This window comes from Lepisosteus platostomus, chromosome 6 (assembly GCF_059453375.1).
Source record: "Lepisosteus platostomus isolate fLepPlt1 chromosome 6, fLepPlt1.hap1, whole genome shotgun sequence".
Classification (NCBI taxonomy): domain Eukaryota; kingdom Metazoa; phylum Chordata; class Actinopteri; order Semionotiformes; family Lepisosteidae; genus Lepisosteus; species Lepisosteus platostomus.
Genome location: NC_142616.1, coordinates 4,817,728 through 4,840,802, shown reverse-complemented (window position 1 = coordinate 4,840,802; position 23,075 = coordinate 4,817,728). Strand labels below are relative to the sequence as shown.

Sequence of the window (23,075 nt, the reverse complement as noted above, 5' to 3'; positions counted from 1 at the left end):
ACCCCACAGCTAGTAACAGCTCAGGGACTTTCTGTGCTGTTAGACCACATTGTTGGACTGAACGCACTGTGAGATGATTGACAGATAAATTCCACACTGTAAATCTTAGTTGTATTTAAAAATGTACAGAATCCATAGAATCCCAGAGTATGATCATGGTAAACAATAAGAGCTGTAAATCACTGCAGGAGCATAGCAAAAGCACACTCCTCTCTGACTGTGTCTCCTGTCCTGTTGTGTGTGTTTATTACTGAGGGATTCTCTGTGATCTCCTCTCCCTCTGTCTCCTGTCCTGTTGTGTGTGTTTATTACTGAGGGATTCTCTATGATCTCCTCTCTGTCACTGTGTCTCCTGTCCTGTTGTGTGTGTTTATTCCTGAGGGATTTTCTATGATCTCCTCTCCCTCTCCCTGGGTCTCCTGTCCTATTGTGTTTTTTACTGAAGGATTCTCTGTGATCTCCTCTCTCTCCCTGTGTCTCCTGTCCTGTTGTGTGTGTGAATTACTGAGGGATTCTCTGTGATCTCCTCTTTCTCAATGTCTGTGTTGCAGTATCTCAATGTTGCAGACTAATCCTATCTGAAGAGGGATGACTTCTGATTTAATATCATAGAAAATAACCTGTTGGCCTCTGGGGCTTCTGTACCTGCAGAAGGATGTGATAGTGAAAAACATGTTCCTGCAACACCCCACAGCTAGTAACACCTCAGGGACTTTCTGTGCTGTTAGACCACAAAAGCACACTCTACACTACAGCTAAATTCCACACTGTAAATCTGAAATCTCTTCTCTCCCTCTGTGTCTCCTGTCCTGTTGTGTGTTTATATAAGTGGGGTTCTCTGTGATCTGAGTTGGCATCCAGGACTGGCTGAGATCCTCTTTGGTGGACTGAAAGGAAGAAAAGATAGGCAGAGAGAGGCAGATAGAAGCTTCCGGTTCTCAAAGAAAGACAGAGCATTGCAGTCAGGCCACACACAACTCACGTCAATCAACCAACCACAACTCTCCACTCATCACTGCACCTTCCACCTCCCATAACATTTAAACCCGCAAACCCCTCTGTTCTCTGCCTGGCATTGGTCGCTACCATCTGTTCAATGCCTTCAAGCCTTATCGGATAAAAAACGTTCGAACTCGTCTTTGACCACGTCTCTCGCCTAGCCCTCTCTCGCATTGGAAACAACCGGATCTTTCCATTCTTTGTCTGCTACCTCTCAGGTTCCACATCAGGTCCAACCTCTGGTGTGGATCCGGATCCCTCATTCTGTGTTGTTCTGTGTGAGAAGAGTACAGAACTTCTGCAAGACAGGCTCGTTGCAGGTCAATCTGCATCCCTATCGGAAAAGACTGGATCCACATGACTGGTGTGCCCCTACAGCCACAGGACAATGTTGGGGAACTGAGGAGCTCCAGAACTGAGCACAAGCACTGCGAATGATCAAGGACTGGAGGCTGGCGTGAAACTTGAAACAAAGAAATGTTGTACAGTTTGTGCGTGTTTATTAATTCAGGAATACAGTGTTGCCCGTGGATCTCCTGTCTTTGGAAACATGTGAAGGATGGAACCATGATGCACAAGGAAGGGTTTGGTTCCCCTCAGTGAACTGAGTGCCAGAATAATACAGGAGATCCGTCTGCGGACACCGTCTGCAAGAATTTAGGAAAAATGGGGTTTGATTCCCCTGCTTAGATCAAGATTTGTGTGTTTTTACTTCATTTTTTTATCTTGTGTTCTGTTTCCACAATAAAATGAATAAAGTGAGAATATTATTTTTCACTCATTGCCAAAATGAAACAGAATTATCAGTGTTCAGAAAGTATTGTTTGAGGACACAGAACCTGGAAACAAAATAAGAGTCACTGGAGCCACGTCAGCGTCTAGGATTAACAGAAACCCTGAAGGCCAGATTACACTGAGCTCAAACGGGGGTCCACGACCAACTAGTCCAGCAACATGAGCTCTGGCTGGCTTTCCTGCACCCCAGCAAATTATTCAAAACAGCTGGAATTGCTACTTGCAGATTTGAAATAAGGAAATTATTTTTAAATCAGGTGGGTTTAAAATTGAGGTTAGGTAATTCAGTGCAGACTTGACCATTCCAAGGTATTCAAACATTTCATTCATGCCTGAACATATTGGCTGTGAATAATACTGAAACGTAAAGTCCTACTATGTATTTGAAAGCTTTGTCATGTGAAGACTAGGTCTACCAGCCCAGTAAGGAGAAGTCTCGTGAAGTGTGATAAATGAATAATGTGGGCCCGAAGGCATCTGGGTGGAGGGTTACAAAAATGATGAAAAACAAATTCTTTGTTTGAGATGTCATAGTGAATAAGAGCTCCTTGACTTTCTGTCTGAGTCGTTGGTAATTATCAAATTTGTATACAAAAAATATATTTAAAAAAAAAATTATTTCACATGATTCCAAAAAAAAAGTGTAGAAATGCAATGAATGCAGTAAATCCCAGCGAGATTGTGGTAAAAGTAGAGTGCATTGCATTAAAGTCCAGGGAGACCGTGGTAAAACACAGTACAAAGCGGGAAAGACCAATGAGATCAGTGTGAAATCACAGTACAGCACAGTAAATCACAGTGAGATCATGGTAAAAACACAGTAGAGTAAAACACAGTGAGATTTTGGTAAAAGTACAACACAATGCATTAAAGCCCAGTGAGACTGTGGTAAAATCAGAGGGCATCCAGTAATGACCAGTGCAGACAAGTAAAGCCCAATGGAATAGTGATAAAAGCACAGTACTGTAAAGCATATGTATTTCAGGGAGATTTAAAGGAAATCACCACACTTTCACTGTCTCCAGTCCTGTTGTGTGTGTTTATTACTGATTGCTTCTTTATTATAAATTCACTGAGCTGCAGTATTACTGAACTGAGAGAGAGGAAGACAGAGAGGAAGAAAGAGGTACAGAGAGAGAGGGGAAGAAAGAGAGAAAAGAGGAGGGAGGGAGAGAGGGAGGGACAGGAGGCGTGTCTCTCCAGGTGTGTATATCAGAGCAGGAGACAGACAGAGGGAGAGAGGAGAGAAAGGAGAAGCTGGAGACAGGACTCTGACACACTAGCAGTCATGGCGGTGGGCATCAGTCTCTGCGTGTTGGCGGCTCTGGTCCTGACAGTGAGAGGTAGGTGGTGTCTGTCTGGCCAGTGGCTGACCTGTGTCTCTTAGTGCTCTGACGAACTCTACTGTCCTCATTTATCAGCACAGTGTATCCACAGGAGTGCTGAGTGCTGAGTGCCTTGAAAATAGAGTGCAAAAAAGACTTCTATAATATGAATGTGTCTGGTAAAACGGTATATTTAAAAAAAACAATCTCCTTGAAATTAATTTCAAGTCCATTGTATTCGGGTCCAGTAACATTATCATCATGAAGTCCAGATGTAAATGTCTGAACTTAAGTCACTTGACCTTTGTTTTTTTTTAATTAAAAACCAGTCTTTGCCTCACGAAACTAAAAATCTATTAAAATATAATGAAACAAAAACATGGGCAGCCACAACAATAAGCATAATTAATTAAAATACAGAAAAAACAGTCACATCATATCAATATACAGTAGAATTCTACTGGTTTGTATAAAGATCTGTGTCATTTTATCATTTATTATTGCATTTATTCACAGGTATAAGTAGTATTGATATCAGTATCGATTGTGTTGTTTTTTTCCATCAAGGTAAAAACAAACAACACATTGTCAGGAAGTCTGAACAGTTGAATTAATTAAAAAATATATAACACATCTGTGCTTCAAAAAAAGAAAACTAAATGCCAAAAAAGAACAGACAAGGTAGAGGCTGCTGGCTTTAATTGCAGTTCAGGTTAGGTGGTGAAGGAGGAGAATCTCTCTCACCTGGAGGGCTGTGAAATTAATGCCCCAGAAGCATTAATCTACTGAGCTTTATTTCTACAATAAGTTTTCACTGTTCTTAAACACAAAATAAACAGAATTGTAATTGATTTTAGAAGAGATGTCCTATTGCCTGTGACTGTAAAAGGGGAGAGACAGTTAATTAAATCTGGTAAAAATGGTAACAAAATCGATTCATTGGTGGTATAGTAAAATTGTACAAATTTCAAACTGAGCACAAAATCTTGAACTTTGTGAAAGCACTGTATGGTCGCCATTTTGTTGCAAACTCCTGATATTGCCATGGGCAGAGGGAGAGTTTGTGTGAATCGCTAGGTGAAGCGGCCCTTCCTGCTCACTAGTCCCTGTCCTGACTGTTGTACTGCGATGTGAAGAGGCCCTTCCTGCTCACTAGTCCCTGTGCTGACTGATGTACTGTGATGTGAAGAGGCCCTTCCTGCTCACTAGTCCCTGTACTGACTGATGTACTGTGATGTGAAGAGGCCCTTCCTGCTCACTAGTCCCTGTACTGACTGATGTACTGCGATGTGAAGAGGCCCTTCCTGCTCACTAGTCCCTGTACTGACTGATGTACTGTGATGTGAAGAGGCCCTTCCTGCTCACTAGTCCCTGTACTGACTGATGTACTGTGATGTGAAGAGGCCCTTCCTGCTCACTAGGCCCTGTACTGACTGCTGTACTGTGATGTGAAGATGCCCTTCCTGCTCACTAGTCCCTGTACTGACTGATGTACTGTGATGTGAAGAGGCCCTTCCTGCTCACTAGTCCCTGTACTGACTGTTGTACTGCAATGTGAAGAGGCCCTTCCTGCTCACTAGTCCCTGTACTGACTGGTGTACTGCGATGTGAAGAGGCCCTTCCTGCTCACTAGTCCCTGTACTGACTGGTGTACTGGGATGTGAAGAGGTCCTTCCTGCTCACTAGTCACTGTAATAACTGATGTGATGTGATGTGATGGACGAGCGAGTAAGTACAGGCTGTGCAGGAGACATTTCACTCCAGAAATGTTCCACTATGATCTACAGGTGAGTTAACAAGTGAGGAGTATTTGTCTCGAAATCGAGAGCAATATTGGATCTATTACAATACTGGTCTATTGGAGTGAAAGAGGAGTTTTCACAAGCCTGCTCAAGCCTCACAAACCGGAGGTTTTGTTGCCTTGCTCTGAATTGCAGAACATGGCACTGCGCAGGCCTGGAAATTTGGTCTATTCTGTGATGTAAATGGGAGGTTTAACATGTTAACAAAAAAAACTCTTAATTTAGAAGCCTTGTAGGGATCACAGATTTGCAGCAGTACAGGATTCCGATGGCGATACTAAGGAGGGCTAAGCGAGCACACAAAGAGAGAGAACAATAAGCTTGCTGATTACAGGAGTCTTTTTAAGAAGAAAAATAATAATAAAACAATTTCGAGTATAAAGCGAAAAAATGATTTCCTAGTCCCACCGGTCCCTAATCTAATCCTAATGTAGTCCAACCTTTAATCCAATTAAAGAAAATCCGACCTTGAATAAAAGACTAACCTACTACCGAAGCAATACGGAGACAATTCCCCCTATTAAACCTGTTTCACCAGTCCGTTCTCTCAAACCAGACCCAGAGCTCGTTCTGTTCTGGCACCAGTGCTTGGGCTCTGTTTCCAGGGCTGATGTTATCTGCTGCCCATTTAGGAGTCTCTCCCTGTGCTGGTCTGTCTTCCCTCTCAGTGCTCGGAGCAGTAGCAGGAAGAACAGGGGGCTGAGACACTCGAGCCGCTCCCTCTGGTCTCGAGCTGCGCTGCTGTGACAATACCTTGTCAGTATTATCGACTGGAAATTGAATTTGAGTGCCATGACGGAGGCAGGGTATGTGAAGGTGCAACAGATGTTACGTTTTTGGAATGAAAGAGCTGGAATGTGGAAAGCAAATGTTGCCAGTTTTTTGTATTCTTACTGGAGGTATGGTTGTCAGCACAATCTTCTCTCTTCCGTCTCTCCTGTTGTCACACTCACACCTGAGGACTCCTGTCTCTCCTGTTGTCACACACACACACCTAAGGACTCCTGTCTCTCCTGTTGTCACACACACCTGAGGACTCTGTCTCTTCTCTGTCTCTTGTCTCTCCAGCCTGCGGCCAGGCACCCCTGAGTCCCAGTGTCCTGCAGGGAGACTCTGCCCAGGAGGGGTCCTGGCCCTGGCAGGCCAGCCTGCACGTGGATGGTCAATACTTGTGTGGAGGCGTTCTGATCAACAGCGACTGGGTGCTGACAGCTGCAGGTTGCTTCTATCAGTAAGGAAGTAAAATAAAATTCTCTATATAGACTGATATTTAGATAAGATTGAAATATGTAAGATTACATAGATCACGTACAGATTCCATAGATACAGACGGCTGACAGCTTTAGTTTGCTTCTATGGGTAAAGAACTAGATTACATCCTCTCTATATGTACTGAGATATTAAAAATGTAACAAACAGGACTGGTTCCACTGCTCCTGTATTGTGATCTTGTTGTCTATCAGTATGTTGAGTTTGATGAATAGGGGCTAATTAACACTGATGAGCGACACTGCTCAATGCTCAACAGAGATGCACTACAAAGGGTTGTGGCAACAGCACAGAAGATTATAGGATGTGATTTACCATCAATCGGTGCGATCCACACCATCCGCTGTTGCAATAAAGCCCAATCCATCATTCAGGATCCCAACCATCCCGGCCACAAACTCTTCTCCCCCCTGCGCTCTGGCAAGCGGTACTGCACTGTTAAAGTACGGACCACTAGACTCAAGAGCAGCTTCTTCCCCACTGCAGTCTGCATCCTCAACAGCTGACTGCAGGGCCTCAGACTCAATACACATCTGCACTCTGCACTGTTTGCATGGTCTACCATGTTTCTTTTCTTCACTAACACATATTTACTGTCCCACAACTTATTCAGTGCTCCCGATGCTATTATTATTGCTCCTATTGTTATTATTTATTATGTTTGTAATTATCTACATTGTGTGGTGTTGTCTGCGGTACTGTGTATGTTCCGAGAGGTCAGCGTGGATACGAGTTCCAATGCACATGTATTTATGGCAATAAACTCCTCTACTCTACTGTGACTAGGCAGGGTAACAAGACCAACTCTGAAACTCAATTAGTTCAGGTGCTGAATTGCTGGCTTTTGGTTCTCCTACTCAGGGAACTTCCGATAACAGGAAGTGAGACACCTATGAATAATCAGTTGAAAAAGAGATGGAACAGCGATGAGTTTTCAGAGAGTAACACACGTGACCTTTGACACTGATGATCTCTCTCTCTCTCTCCAGGGGCGGTAAAGATGCCAGTAGGTGGACAGTGTACCTGGGCAGACAGACACAGCTGGGCTCGAATCCCCATGAAGTGTCCAGAATGGGGCAGACGATCAGTTTTTACCCAACTGAGGACATGAATGTTTTTGATGACATCGCCCTGCTGAAGCTGGACAGCCCCGTCTCCTTCACCAGCTACATCCAGCCCATCTGTCTGGCCGACAGCAGCAGCTCCTTCTACAACTGCACCAGCTGCTGGTTCACTGGTTGGGTCAACATGACTGGTGGAGGTAGATTGATCTGTTTCTTGTATCCTTCAACACATCAATGTTATGAGATCACATCTCCCTTCTGCATTGAACCCCGCTCTTTCTCTCTGTCTGAGCTGTTTCTCGGTATGATTCCTTTCAGGTGCCCCTTTCTCTGACATCTCTGCACCCGTGAATTCACTGCTTCTTCGCTCCTAATTCCTTTTTGCCAAGTGTCTGAGACCCTCATCAAGAGGTGGATACGTGACTCAGGGTCTCCACAATGTAGAGCTGCTGGGAGAGTCTGTCACGGACTAAGGGAAGGACACTGACCTCCTGTCTTGTCTTTCAGTAATTTCAGGGAATGAGACCCTACAGCAGACCCAGCTGCCCCTCATTGAGATCACAGCCTGTGTCAATTTTATTGAACAGCTCCTTGGGAATTCATATCTAACAGAAAGCATGATCTGTGCCGGCGTGACTCGGAGTGAGATGTCTTCCTGCTGGGTAACTGAAGTAGCTGTTTCTTGACACTAAGCTACAGAAACACAATATGGAAAGCAAGCAAAGCTTATATGATGTTATATAAGTATACATACAGATGCAGCCATTCAAAATGCATAGTAAAACCCTGTACTGCACATTATACCGCAGCACGTGCTTGGCTGGCCAAAACGACCAACTGGTGGCACCGTGGTGCATTGGTTGTTAGTGAAATGATTGCTTCATTTAATCTCTTTACTGGGCATGTTTAAATCTGCTTAATATTGAATATTTATATGGCATTTTACAACTAAAGGGACATTTTTGTAGCCGAGCATAAAAAGAAGAGGAGCATAATGTGTCTGAAGGTCATACATGATATAAATTTAGGAATATGAACATATTATGTAAACTGTATATGGCTGGTATTGGTAGTTTAAATAAAAAAATACGCACCAGTATTCCACTTTCTTCATAAACATTTTAAGCATCAATGTCTTTAATTCAGTTGCATACTGTGGTTATTTTGGAAAACTTTTTACGTGCTCCTTCTGACTATCTTAAGTTCATATACTTTGTAAAAAGTTCAAATGTTTTTACCTTTTCTATGAATTATTGCGATCGTTATCGCAGTAAAAGAAATGCATACTTAAAAAAATTGATTAATAGGGAATATAACATGGAATCGCACATCTAAAGAAATTAATAATGATATAATTATATTCATATACTGTAGCTCAAATTATCAGAGTAGTAGACTTTCTTTGTAAACATCTGCATCAATTTGACTCATTCTCCCATGATTACTTGGAACCTTTTTGCCTGCCCTGTTCAGTTATAGCTTAAGCTGTCAAGTGAACTTGAACTTGAACTTGAACTTTATTGCCATATGTAACCGGTACTGGTACAATGGAATTCTTACTGACAGAAAGTCTCTCGATTGTAAAACAAGTGTAAAAAACAAGACAAAGTGCAAACAGTGCATCAAGACAATGTACAAACAAACAATAGACAATGTGCAAGTAAACATGTAGACAGTTTGAATGTAAACAATACAGACGTGTAAACAATGACTGGAGATGTGCAATAGATAAGAAATCATAAAGAGGTAGATGGCACATTGGTGTAATGGCTTCCTCCACCAAATGCTATAAATACCAACATGATATCTCTCTCCGTCGTTATACTCGTTGTTATGATTTCTCTATTATTATCGAATCCATCAACCCGTTCACTTGTGATTATTTTGGAAATATTTTGACATGTTCCTTTTAACTCAGAGTTTGTAATGTCGGGAGCTCTGAACAAGTTAAACTTTGATGCAGTACAAAATAAATGTATTTCCCACAAGCTATCCTGTATTGGCTTTAAAACATCACGCTGTTTGCACATCTTTGTTCAAGTTTTAAAACTACAGTGTGGAAAAATGACTGTTAAAAAAAAACAGGACATCTGGTTGCTGGTTGCCTTATATTTATTTTAAAAAATGAAATGAAAAATAAGATATAATGAGGTGTTCCTGCCTAATTCAAACATTGGAACAAGTAATAGGTTTATTCCATGCTGAAAAAAAGAAGAAAGAGAACACAACGTTTCGGCCGTGGAGCCTTCTTCAGGTGTGAGGAAGAAGGCTCCACGGCCGAAACGTTGTGTTCTCTTTCTTCTTTTTTTCAGCATGGAATAAACCTGTTACTTGTTCCTTTGCAGCCTACGCATGCTGACGCAGCTACCCACCTGAACTAATTCAAACATTGTGTGACTTTAAAAGCTGTAAATATGGTTTTGATAGCAGAAAGTCACCTTGCTCTTACAAGAGGCTCTGTTAAGTAGAGTTTGTGTTAACACAACACAACTTTGTCTGGGAAACGGGTTTCTTATTTTACTGGGAGTGTGAACTTTGAGTGAGCACTTTGGCGCACAATGAGATTACTGAGATGGATAGTTTTAGTAAATACGTTGACAAACATCTGAATTTTTGCAAGATAAAGTTCTGTTCAGCTGTAAATCAGCTACGTGACTTTGTGGGAAAGCGGTTTAGTGGGCAGTGTAGTTACCATAGAGTGTTTAAATACACTGTACAGCAGTTTAAGGCACAAATGACTCTGAAAAAGATACAAGAAGCTTGAAATTATTATTATTAAGTTAATAATGACCAGACACATTACTATAAATTCAGTAATATACCGCTTTGTTATTCTCGATTCTAATTACAATATACTCAATTTCATTTTAAGGCTTGAGGTGTCTGTTAAATTGCCCCACTGAATAAAGTGTTTGAATTTAACTGGTTGAACAGTTAACAGTATTCACATTTACTAATTAATGTTCTTATTTCATTATTAATATAACTTAACATTGAATGTTATATAAATATACAAAAAACATGTTAATATAGTGTACATAATACTTCATCATGCGTGAATGAGTCAAATTAAAAATAAAACGTGTTTACAAAGTGGATTACAGTAATACTACCAGTTATATAAATACATATATTTAGATCCTTAAATTAATATTGTTATTAATTTCTTCAGATATGTGATCCCATATATTTCCTATTAATCAAATTCAAGTATGCCTTTCTTTTACTGCGATAACAAGCGCAAGTATTCATAGAAAAGGTTAATCACTTAACTCACTTAACTCACTGAACTTTGAACGTTTTGTGATATTTAGAAATACCAACACATTCAATGTGGTGTTGATAATAATAACCAATTTAGTTTTTCAAAGACATGTTTGTTTGTTAAAAGAAAACCCTCATAGCAACAGCTGGGATCACACCCCCAACCTCCAGAATACAAGGCACAGGCCTAAGCCATTACACCAATGCACCACTTAAGAACTTCAGCTGTAGCTGAAAAGGACAGGCAAAATGTTTTCACATAATCACACTTTGATGCTTAAAATGTTTAGGAAGAAAGCAGAATACTGGTGTGTATTTTTTATTTAAACTACCAATACCAGCCATATGCAGTTAACATAAGGAAGAAGTAATAGGTTTATTCCATGTTTAAAAGAGAAGAAAGAAAACAGCGTTTCAACTGTGGAACCTTCTTCATGTTTTCTTTTTTCTCTTTCAGCATGGAATAAATCTATTACTTGTTCCTTTGCAGCCTACACATTCTGACACAGCTACCCACCTGAACTACAGTTTATATAATATGTTTATGTTCCTAAATTAATCTTGTTTATGACCTTCAGACACGTTATGCTCCTCTTCTCTTTATGCTCAGCAACTAAAATTTCCTTTTAGTTGTAAAATTCCATATTAATATTCAATAACAAGAGGATTAAAACATGCAAAGTAAAGAGATTAAATTAAGCAATTATTTCACTAACAACCAATGCACCCAGTGCCCCTGTCTGTCATTTTGGCCAGCTAATCACGTACTGCGGTACAACACGGTGAACTGCAGATAATTTCACGTGGTATGGAGTTGAACTGTACATTTTGAATAGCTGCATCTGTATAGCTATCAGGTGATGTTAAATCACTGTAACATTTATCTTTTTACAATAAAAGCAAGTGGTGTTCTTACTACGTATTCTTAGAAAAGGATGAAACGTTATAACTTTTTATGAAATACAGAATATCAGCTTGTTAAATGTTAAAACCAGAACCCACTAAGTTACCAAGTTAAAGACTTTGATGCATTAAATATTTATGATTAAATTATTTATGATGAAGGTGGAAGGTTGTGTACTTTTGTCCAACTGAGCAATTTTGTTTTTGCAAAATATACAGACCTTTTCATGTTTAATATTTAACATTCTGTAATAGAGTTTAAAATTCTTAAATGTCTAAACAGTATACAACTTAATTGTAAAAAGGTTATCCATAAGCAGTAACTGGGATTCGAAACCAGATGTTTTCTGATGACAGCTCAAATGCTGTACAGGGTACATTAAGCTTTAGTAGCTCCACCTGGCAGTTTTACAAGATGCTTCTGGTTACTATTATTATATTTCAATTTACATGCGGTATGATGCGGTATTATATTAAAGTGCGGTATTTCCAGTCATTGCACCTGTATTGTTGTTAGTGCACTATTAACCTATAATGCTGCCCAGTCACTGTGTCTGTAATAATACATCCATCTCTCATTGTAGGATGAAAATAATTTTCGATTCTATGGGAATCCACTGGTGTGTAAACAGGAATCTTCTTGGACCCTGGCTGGAGTAGTAAACAGATACACCACCTGTGGCAAGATGTTAGTGATTTATTCAGGAGTCTCCAATTACAAGTCCTGGATTAAAAACCAAGCTGGGTTGGGCACAACAGACTTTGTGTTCTTTGGCAGTAATTCCATATGCAATGCGGCAAATGTATTTTCAGTGACCACTGCTCCTGATACTTCAACAGCATCACTGACTACTACTACCTCTACAACTACGGGACCAGTGTCCACTGCCCCCTCTACTACTACAGCACCAGTGTCCACTGCTCCCTCTACTACTACAGCACCAGTGTCCACTGCCTCCTCTACTACTACAGCACCAGTGTCCACTTCTCCCTCTACTACTACAGCACCAGTGTCCACTTCTCCCTCTACTACTACAGCACCAGTGTCCACTGCCTCCTCTACTACTACAGCACCAGTGTCCACTGCTCCCTCTACTACTACAGCACCAGTGTCCACTGCCTCCTCTACTACTACAGCACCAGTGACCACTACTCGTCCTGCACCAGACATTACTGTTCCTTCTACAGCTTCCGTAACCATTTCAGCTGCACTACCTAGTAAGTTAATCTCTTTAATCAGACGACATCTGTTCAATATTGAAGGTTGTTATTCACATAAAACACACATTTTCTATTTCTTTTATTCGGGACATTAGAGTGATGCCAGATAAGTCATTTTTTGTTTCACAAACTACTTTGCTGAAATCCCTTCCTCCTCCTGCTGTCTTTGGTAGTGTGTCAGATGTAAGCCAACCACAAAACATTTTTATAATTAATGGGAGTGTGATCTTCCTACTACTACAATTACAAATATATTTTTCTGGTAGGATCTTATGTCAGAGTATACAGTCATAATCACTAGGCTTGGTGTGGGAAATCTGTCCAGTCCTCTAGAGGTGACTCTGCTGTCTCACTGCTTTTTTCAGTACAAGTCTGTGGGAGGCCCAGACTTAATACATCCCTCCTCGTGGGCCAGTCAGCTGCAGAGGGGTCCTGGCCATGGATGGCCAGCCTGCAGAGAAATGGGAGACATGTGTGTGGAGGGACCCTTGTGACCGGTGACTGGGTGATGACAGCTGCACAGTGCTTATCCAGGTACAGACCAACGCCACCTGACCCAGGTACAGACCAACCACACCTGTCCCTCTTACCCAGGTAGAGAGCAACCCCACCTGTCCCTCTCACCCAGGTACAGAGTAACCCCACCTGTCCCTCTCACCCAGGTACAGATCAAAACCCACCTGCCCTTCTCACCCAGGTACAGAGCAACCCCACCTGTCCCTCTCACCCAGGTAGAGACCAATCCCACCTGTACCTCTTACCCACGTACAGACCAACCCCAGCTGTCCCACTTATTTAGGTCAAGATGACAAGACTCCAACTCACCCTTGGTGTTGAAATACCGGTACTTCACTGATTTCTGATGTAATAAATTGCTCTTAGTCACTTAGTCACACAGAATAATGATGACTTACTATAGTAAGAGTGGTTATCTAAATACTGTGTGTTAAAACAACCATTAATTCACACACTAACACAGCAATAGATATAATTCAGATCCAACTTGATAGATTTAATTGGAACACAGTGACAGCCATGTGCTATATTTAAATTCTTTAACAGTGCAAGAGGGCTTTAGACTGACTGACAATAGGGTCATTATCTCCCCTGTGCCCTTGTGAGTATCTTTTCAGTGTTGACCTTTTGTACTATCTAGTGTATCTGTATTCCCTCTACTATATCGAATCTCTCCAGTCCAGTGATTGTCCAGGAGTGGACAGTGATCCTGGGAAAACTGAAGCAGAACGGCTCAAACCCCTTCGAGAGATCCCTGGGGGTCCAGAGTGTCCAAACCAGCCAGCTTGGTGGCGCCAACATCGCCCTCCTGAAACTGGACACCAAGGTCTCCTTCACTGACTACATCCAGCCCATCTGCCTGGCTGGGGAGAGAGTCTCATTCCCCATTGGAGCTCAGTGTTGGGTCACTGGCTGGGGTAACGCAACTGGGACAGGTGAGTCTGGGATACGAGGTCAAAGAGCGGAACTCAGGCTCCCCATTCAGGAGGTTTTTTACATAGACAGGACCAGCCCAAACCACTGTATAGAAGGGTACCAGGATTTCCTGGGCTGGGGTTCCTCAGTTCCCCATTTTGGACAGTTAAACATGTACTCTGCTGGTTTGCACACTTTTTTGTATTCTCTTGATTCAAGACCATCTGAATAACTTTACTTATAAAGAACATAGCAAGACTGAAGATGCAGCTTTGGTTTTGGTATCTAGTCATCTGCAACAGGCAAAGTCATATGTGCATAAACTGATTATTGACTGCATTTAATACTATCCACACCAACATTGGATCAGCTATGTCTTATGGATGTTAATGGGAAGCTTATAAAATGGATTAAGGATTTTATAACAGATTGCCCCTCAGCTGGTGCTCATGAACAATACATTTTCAAATGAAATCAGCTAATACAAATGGAATGAAAATGCAGGAACTTCTGTTAATCTATTAAAGAATGACATGGCCCTAGTAGAATTGTTTACTGGAAGTGATAGAGAAGGGGTGGAGAATGAGTTTAAACAGATAAGTATACTGGTGGTGTAAGCGAAGCATGCTTCACATTAATGTTTATACAACCAAAAAACTGGTTATGTTAGATGTCAACCTCTCTCCCATATTAATCACCCTGTGGAAGGTGTTCAGTGTTACATTATACAGTATATTTTTTATCAGAAAATTGAATGGGTTTGGGGTGAGTCAGAATGTTTTAGAGAGGGTTTATAATTAGGTGGCCATTTTGTCCATAACCGGACCAATACATAATCTGCAATGAACAGTACACTCTACCATAAACAATATATATTTTTATTGTTTCTCAAGGTATTGCAAATGCAAATGGTCTATAATAACCTCTATATACAGCCATTAAGTTTTTTTTCACAGACCCAAAACTAATTTGAACAAACAAATTAACAGCATATTGCTGAGAACAGCACTTCAAACAGAAGACTACACAATGGGTGTATTATTCATACCAGCAAATTTACCAGCAAAATCAAAACACACCACCACACACTATATATCACAAGACACCAGCTAATTTAAGTCTTTCAACAGTGTGTTTTGTAACCAGATGCAACAGTTTAAAGCAAATGAATCATTTTTATAGGTATATTATTTAGCATTTCAGTTTAGAGAGTCTCCAGATTCCATCAGTAATTGATCAATTCTCCAGCAAAATACAATCGCAAAAGTAAAAATTCACTAGAATACATAAAAACTGTTGTCCACTACCTTGAAAAAAGCTCATTTCCAGAGTAAAATGAAATCACATGTTCAAGAAAACCAACACAACACAAAATGGCTGCTTTTGGTCACCTGCTATGTGTTCAAACCAACAGGCTATGGAAAAAGCTTATATACTGTAATAGTTTGAAATATCTGTCATTCAGTAGATTCTGACTATTCAGAGACTTAAGTCTTCCTATCTGTGGTGTGCATGCATATACATATATATATATGCTTAAACTTATTTCCATAAGCACTGTACAAACCTGCAAAAAAACTATATGTGATGTCAGATAGAAACCCTCACCCCTTCCTACATCCCTAAGCTAGAAGTGGGCACAGCATGATGTGCTGATTCCCACCAAGACCATTTCCCCATACCTGTTACCTGGGAAATGAGACAGGAAGCAGTTTTCATGTTTCCTTACATTTCCCTTCCAAACTAAAATTTCCCATGTGTCCCTTTACTGTCAGGTGAGAACACCCTGCAGCAAGTGTCCACAGCGATCACTGATTGTGTGAATGTCTCTTCAGCTGACAACCTCTGTACTGGATCACTGGACCTACAGCAGGTACCCAATCTTCCAGACACTCAATTCTTAATTTGTATCACTTCTAAATGCAATTAATATGTGTGACAGTGGGAATGATTTTCCCACCGTACACCACTAGAGGGCCTTCTAGCTGCCCTCTCTCTAACCTCTTTCGTGTGACAATTTATATCAGTACCACCTAGAATCACATTCTCACGCAATCTCCCTGGTTTCACCACGGCAACAGTTGAAAGGCTGCGGAAGCCCTTTTCTCCTGAGAAATCTTTACATTCGAGGAGATTCTTGCCACTTATTATTTCCTTGTGGGCTGAAAGAACTTCTCTCTACCTCGATCAGAGGTATTGAACCTCCGCCAGTGAACAGGCAGCCAGACATGCCACACTGATACATATGGAATACAAATATGTAATCTTAAAACTTAAGGGAAATTTTGGTATCTGACAATAAAAATATCCAAAGTATATAATTGTTTTTTAATGTTATTAAGTGTAATAATCTATTAATATAAATGTATATTTATATAGCCATTAGTGTTACACAGCAGTATTCTACCTTCTTCATAAACATTTGCTGTGGCTATTTTGGGAACGATTTAACATGTTCGTTTTAACAACATTTCCCATGCACACTTGCAAGGTTCAAAGTAAAAATGATAATCAACTTATGCTTGAACAAACATAAGTTATATAAGTTCTTATAGACATTTTTATTATTCTTTTTATTGGTGAACACTTCAAGTTTGGTTTCAATTCTTATGCAAGAAATCATATAATTAATTTTATTCACTTAATATTTAATATATTCATAATTTAATTTGATATATTCTTATATATATGTATTTATATATACTGTTTCTTTGCTGTGCAATGGAAAATGAAACTTCTAATCAAATTAACCATCACTATGCCTACCACATGGGAGGCCTGGGTTCGATTCCCAGCCAATACAAAGTTTTATTTTAACAAATTGCTCCTTGTTGATAATAAAGGCTCTTGTGCTACTGTAATGACATTGTTATTAACTTTATATAATCACAGTATGTTAAATAATAAATTAATATTAATAATAAAAATAGTTTTATTACATGTTACATGTAATTACATGTTATAACCTGTGCATAGTAGTGCTATTGTAGCAAAAGTGACACCCTGGGGGTGTGCCACAAAGCAAAATATGTTGAATATTTAAAAAATACTTTTCTATTATTTTTTACTGTATAGTCTAGTATGAATGCAGTGTGCTTTTTCAGATTATATACACATTAAAATATTTATATTTGTATGTTTATCATGCAATCTATTTGAAAGAAGGAAAGTAAATTAAACATGAAAGAAAGTTTGATTATACTTATAATTTATACCTAATGGCAAAACTGGAAATTATGGTTGCCCAAAGTTTTAAAGTATTTCTGCACTAAGCACTACAAACCTGATCAGAGATGTGAGAAAAATGCTGGAGCTTGATTGCGGCCAGGTTTTCCACAAAGACACTTATTTTGTGGTCACAGGATTAAGACACACATTCTTCCACAGTGGTTTTGCAGTTGCGGATGAAGGAATCCATGCTCAACCCTCCCTGTGCATTGTGATTTTGCAAAGCTAGTCAGATAGTTTAAATGTGAGCTGCTTTATGCTTCACTTAAGCATATAACTTAAACCCGAGTTTGCCATGGTGAAACCACAGTAGTCCTGAAGTCAGTTATCCACTTAATTCCAAACAGCTAGCAGCCACACCACCCTGCAACTCACAGCTGGCAACCCACTGAAGCTAAACAGGTGAGAGCCTGGTCAGTAACTGGGTGTGACACACTGGCTCAGCAGTGTGAGCCTGGTCAGTACCTGGATGGGAGACTTCTGGGTAAGCTCAGGCTGCTGCTGGAAGAGGTGTTAGTGGGACCAGTAGGGGGCGCTCACCCTGTGGTCTGTGTGGGTCCTAATGCCCCAGTATAGTGATGGGGACACTATACTGTAAAAAGGTGCCATCCTTCGGATGAGATGTAAAACCGAGGTCCTGACTCTCTGTGATAATTAAAAATCCCAGGGTGTTTCTTGAAAAGAGTAGGGGTGTAATCCAAGCATCCTGCCCAAATTTTCCATTGGCCCTTACCAATCATGGCCACCTAATAACCCCCATCTCTGAACTGGCTTCATCACTCTGCTTTCCTCCCCACTGAGAGCTGATTTGTGGGGAGTGTTCTGGAGGACTATGGCTGCTGTTGCATCATTCAGGTGGGGCTGCACATTGGTGGTGGTGGTTTACCTGTAAAGCACTTTAAGTGGAGTATTCAGAAAAGCACTATATAAGTGTAAGCAGTTATTATTAATTTAATCTGGCTACTTTGAGAAAACACTGAATTAGGAAACATGCTTTGTGAAACAGCCCTGTAGATAAATGTGCAGAGTTGATGTATTCCACCTGTCCTCCCTCCTACTTGCTCCTTAGTATGAGTGCGTGTCTCCAAATCAGGACATTCAGCAGGTTTTTAAACCCAGTTCATTCCACACAATGCATAGAAGATATCTGATGAATTTTAATAAGAAAATATTCTTCTCAGTGCAATATTTGATACAGTATGTCCCCAAAACAAATGGTAGTGTACAATAGTGTGAAACACGTCTATTAGCTGGGTAGCTATTAATCGACTGAGATACATCTCATTAGCTAGTCATCAGCCATGCTAAAGTATTATGCAAAATTAAAAAAAATTAAATACATAAATATTGATATATAAAAGTTAGTTGCACACAAGGTAGATAAAGGAAGGAGTGACAAGGACAAGTGTTTTCTGAATTTTATCAGTTTTTATGTGGTGTTTCGCACAGATCTGCCTTTCAATCATGCTGATCTGCATGTCCTACTAAGACTTTATTATTCATTCTGACTACTAGCTATGACACATATATATTTATATATTTTAACCAAAAACTGTTACACCTGAACTGGAAGTGGCCCACAGTTCCCAGTTGCCACGGCATACCGTAACATTTGCATGAACAGCCTCCAGCCGTTACAAATGGTCCAAATTCCAAATGACTACAAATCAGATATTGTGTTACATTAAATGAAATTATGTTCAATTGTGTTCAATTATTCAAACCAATTACAATTTGGCCTCAAATGGTGCATCTACTTATAATGTATTTATAACTGCATTAAGTATTAATACAATTTTAATATTTAACATACTATGATATTTAAAATTGATAAAAATGTTAATGTAGTACACATATTATTTATTAGATTTATATTATTATTAGATAGTCTTTTTTATCCTCAGGAGGACATTTGTTAAAGTACAACTTGGACATTGACTGGGCTTCGAATCCAGACTTTGCACATGACAGATAAGAATTATACCCCTGAACTGCCAATGCATACTTCTGATTGGACAACTGAAGGTGTGGGATAGCGGAGGGCTTTCAGAAATCTAAATCCCTAAGTGTTTAATTTGTAAATATTTTATATACATACTATATTGTATTGTATTGGGTTAAAACCATATTGTACCATAACATATTTAAAAGCAAATAAACATATACAGTAAAACAAATGGAGTAATAAGTTTTGATTTGAATGATTTTGTTCATCATGTACTGTACAGTAAGTTGCATTCCAGCTAATACAAGTCTGCAGTGCAATCAGATCATTATACTAACATTTTTTAAATCACATTTTACCACTGAGGTACTGTACGGTAAAATATTTATGCAATTCTAACAATCACTTGGAAAACAGTGGTGCCAGTTACAGCATATAGATGAAGGCATTCTGCAAAAACCATGATAACCAGTACTTTACTGTGGCTGATGTGCTGTACTGCTTGGATATCTGTAGATAAGACTCCCTGAGTGTGGCACATTGGGAATTGTAGTTTTTTTCTTATGTGTCTCATGTGGCTGGATTTTTAAAACTACAGTACATGGTGTGAAGGAAATGCTTCCTGTTATGTTTTAAATAGACTAAATCAAAATAGACAGAAAGAGTTGGAACACCTTTAATATTCTTTCATTGCACAAACAATGGGCTCCATATTGGCTGGTATGTGCCGCTAAAAGTCACATATGTACTGCTTCCAATCCTGACATATAGCACCCTTTTTTTAGGGGGTGTGTTTACCTCAGTGCCGTGAGAGCAGCACAGGAACCGAACCAGACTCATTCACTTGTGCTCCATTGGTGGTGGTTTGTACTATTGAAAGAAGCTTCCAAGCTGCTTTCCTTTCCGAGTAATAACCCCATTATTTTGTTAGTATTCAGGTGACTGTCTAAAAGTAACTTTGCCATTTGTAGCAGTCTGAATAGTTTAGTTAATGTACCTAATTACTAGATGTTTTAGCCTTACTCTGTCTCTCTCAGTGCAGTGTAGTTACTCATCTCTCTGTTTCTCTCTGTCCAGGGAGACTCAGGGGATCCCCTGGTGTGTCAACAGGACTCTCTCTGGATTCAGGCCAGCGTTGTTGCAGTGGACAACACTGTCCAACTAAAGGGGCGTGTGGCCCGAGCCCTACAGCAGGGGGTGTTCCCCAAGGTGTCCAGATACCAGAGCTTCCTGCAGAGCAACGTGGGCCCCACCCTGCCCCTCATCAACCCCAACACCGTGGTCACCACCACCCCCACCCCCAGCAGTGCCCCCTCCCTGGGACACACTGTCCTGCTGCTGGCTGTCCTGTCCCTCCTGCTGACTGCCTGGACCTCCGCACCCTGAGCCCTGTCCACTCACTGGACACTTCTAGAGCCTGGTATAAGGATGTGTCTCTCCCTACTGCAGGCTGGACTTTAGGGCTGACTGTCTTCTTTTTCTACTATTCATGGGTCTGCCACTTGTGTGAAACACATACAGGCCAGTAAAAATACTGTTTTGTTCTGAAATTGGGATTTTGATGTTTTTTGTTAAATTGTGCTGAAACCACAATTGTGCTGAGACAAGACTATCTCAGATGGCATTGCTTTTTGGTGACCAATTTTTATTTTTTCTTAAATTTTCCAAAAATTGAGCAAAAATCCCAATTTGTGACAAATTATACATACATGTAAGTAGACAACTCTACTATGCACACACATCATCAGGTTCATTCAGCTCATTCATTCAATCAATCAGCTCAGGTTTCTGAGTAGCAATGAAATGATTCTGAAAGTGTTTTGCTTCTTTTGCAGCTTTAAGCACTGCTGGGACTCTGCTGCACCACCGAGACAGGTTGCATCAGATGTCTCAGTATGTTTTCTTGATTTATTAGGAATTTTCTCTTCAGAATTATTTTTTTTTCATTTCCCTCCATTACAAATTAGGGGTTGGAGCAGTGGCACTGTGGCTAAGGATCTGGGCTTGTGGGTGGAAGGGTGTCGATTCTTACTCTGCAGCCAGCAGTGTGTCAGAGTAATGCGACAGGAAGAGCCTCTGCAGAAGATGGCCACTAGGGGGCATTCACCCCTGAAATGACTCTGACACCGATTCAGAAATCAGGAGAGGATAATAATAATAATTGCTTACACTTATATAGTGCTTTTTCTGGACACTCCACTCAAAGCGCTTTACAGGTAATGGGGGCTCCCCTCCACCCCCACCAGTGTGCAGCCCCACCTGGATGATGCGACGGCAGCCATAGTGCGCCAGAACACTCCACACACACCAGCTCTCAGTGGGGAGGAGAGCAGAGTGATGAAGCCAGTTCATAGAGGGGGATTGTGAGGAGGCCATGATGGGTAAAGGCTGATGATAAAGGCCGATGTTGGCTTTGTTTCAGCATTTGTGCAAAATTACAAAGAAACGCATTTAAATGATTTCTGCAGCACGACTACACCCTCGAACACAATCACTTCATTACATCAGAGGTGGCTGGTTAGCTCACTTGGACAGAACATGGTCCCAATAGTGCCAAGGGCGTGGGTCCGCTCCCTATATGGGCTGGTTGTTTAATTTAAAGGGAGGAGTGGTGGCACTGTGGTTAAGGATTTGCACCACTGGGTGGAAGGTTGCTGATTCAAATCCTGTGTTGGCAGAGGAATCCTACTCTGTTGGGCCTCTGAGCAAGGCCCTTAACCCCAACTGATCCAGGGGTGCTGTATAAATGGCTGACCCTGTGCACTGACCCCAAGCTTCTCTCCCTGGCTGTGTGTCTCATGGAAAGCAAGGTAGGGTGTGTGAAAAGACAAGATCCTAATACAAGAAATTGTATATGGCTAATAAAGTGATCTTATCTTCTAAAAAACAGTTTTATCACTTTTGTTATTTTTTAATATACTGTATATATTAAAAGGTCTAGCTACTGTTCGTACACATTTTTTTTTAATTTTTCGATCTGCAGCGTACAGAACTCGTGTTACCATACACACCATCACCATTGGCTAAACAATAAAATAGGGAAAAAATACATTCCCAAACCACTGTCCCACTGCTCCCATCATTGAACTCTTCTTTAATATCACACCACAGCTGCACATCCAGACAAGAACTTTATAACAGTTCTGAACTCAGCACAGATCTAATGCCTTCCTGCTGGGAAACTAAGTAACTAAATCAAGTTGCACTTCTACATAAACATTTTAACTTATTGTTATCATGTTACGTCTTGACCACTTGTCCCACATCATGCTTTGTACCAGTGGACTCAGCTCTGGTCTGTTCTCTGTCATGGGTATCCACGGTGATGAAGGCTCCTTCTTTACTGCATTGGGCTACTTTCTGTTTCTCTGTGCTCTGTAGAAGAAATGTAACTGAATAAACTTCTTTGATTGATGCATCAGACACCTGTTCTTGTTTCTTGTTCAGGGGACACATCAGTGGGGCACATGGGGGACCCCAAACCTCAAACCCCACCCCATTTCCAAGCTGCCTGGGAAGATCATCTATTGAAATGTAACGCATAGGTGACTATTCATTGTTATTAAAATGACTTAAATTCGATCATGTTGTGATATTTAGAAATATAAATTTGTTTGGTGCGAGTGAGGTTTTATTTATTCTCTGAGCCAGGGAAACGTTTATTTTTTCAAGGAAATGTTTGTTAAAACCAAAGTCACAGCTCCAGCAGGATTCAAACACCCGGCATGTGACATGGGAGTCAGGAACCTAACCCACAGCACCACCAGCAAGGTCACGTGAGGAGTGTTGAAAAAGCCCTACAAAACATTATCAACAGACATCGTACAGC

The 23,075-nt window shown here is 40.5% G+C and overlaps 1 protein-coding gene across 1 annotated transcript; it reads left to right on the top strand.

The window, feature by feature from the left end:
• Window positions 1-3,037: 3,037 nt before the first annotated feature.
• On the top strand, window positions 3,038-22,828 carry LOC148659688 (transmembrane protease serine 9-like). The gene is made up of 9 exons (XM_088637417.1): window positions 3,038-3,137; window positions 5,990-6,152; window positions 7,180-7,451; window positions 7,762-7,916; window positions 12,006-12,639; window positions 13,008-13,176; window positions 13,837-14,093; window positions 15,849-15,946; window positions 20,324-22,828. Exons 1-9 carry the CDS (start codon window positions 3,083-3,085, stop codon window positions 20,630-20,632), a joined length of 2,112 nt encoding a protein of 703 aa, XP_088493543.1. The 5' UTR covers window positions 3,038-3,082; the 3' UTR covers window positions 20,633-22,828.
• Window positions 22,829-23,075: the final 247 nt, after the last annotated feature.

Bases quoted from the DNA above. Each gene is read 5' to 3' on its own strand.
- LOC148659688 (XM_088637417.1), top strand. From the start codon at position 3,083: ATGGCGGTGGGCATCAGTCTCTGCGTGTTGGCGGCTCTGGTCCTGACA. The intron at 7,917-12,005 runs GTAACTGAAGTA...CTCTCATTGTAG, and splicing joins GTGAGATGTCTTCCTGCTGG to GATGAAAATAATTTTCGATT. The intron at 14,094-15,848 runs GTGAGTCTGGGA...CTTTACTGTCAG, and splicing joins GGGTAACGCAACTGGGACAG to GTGAGAACACCCTGCAGCAA.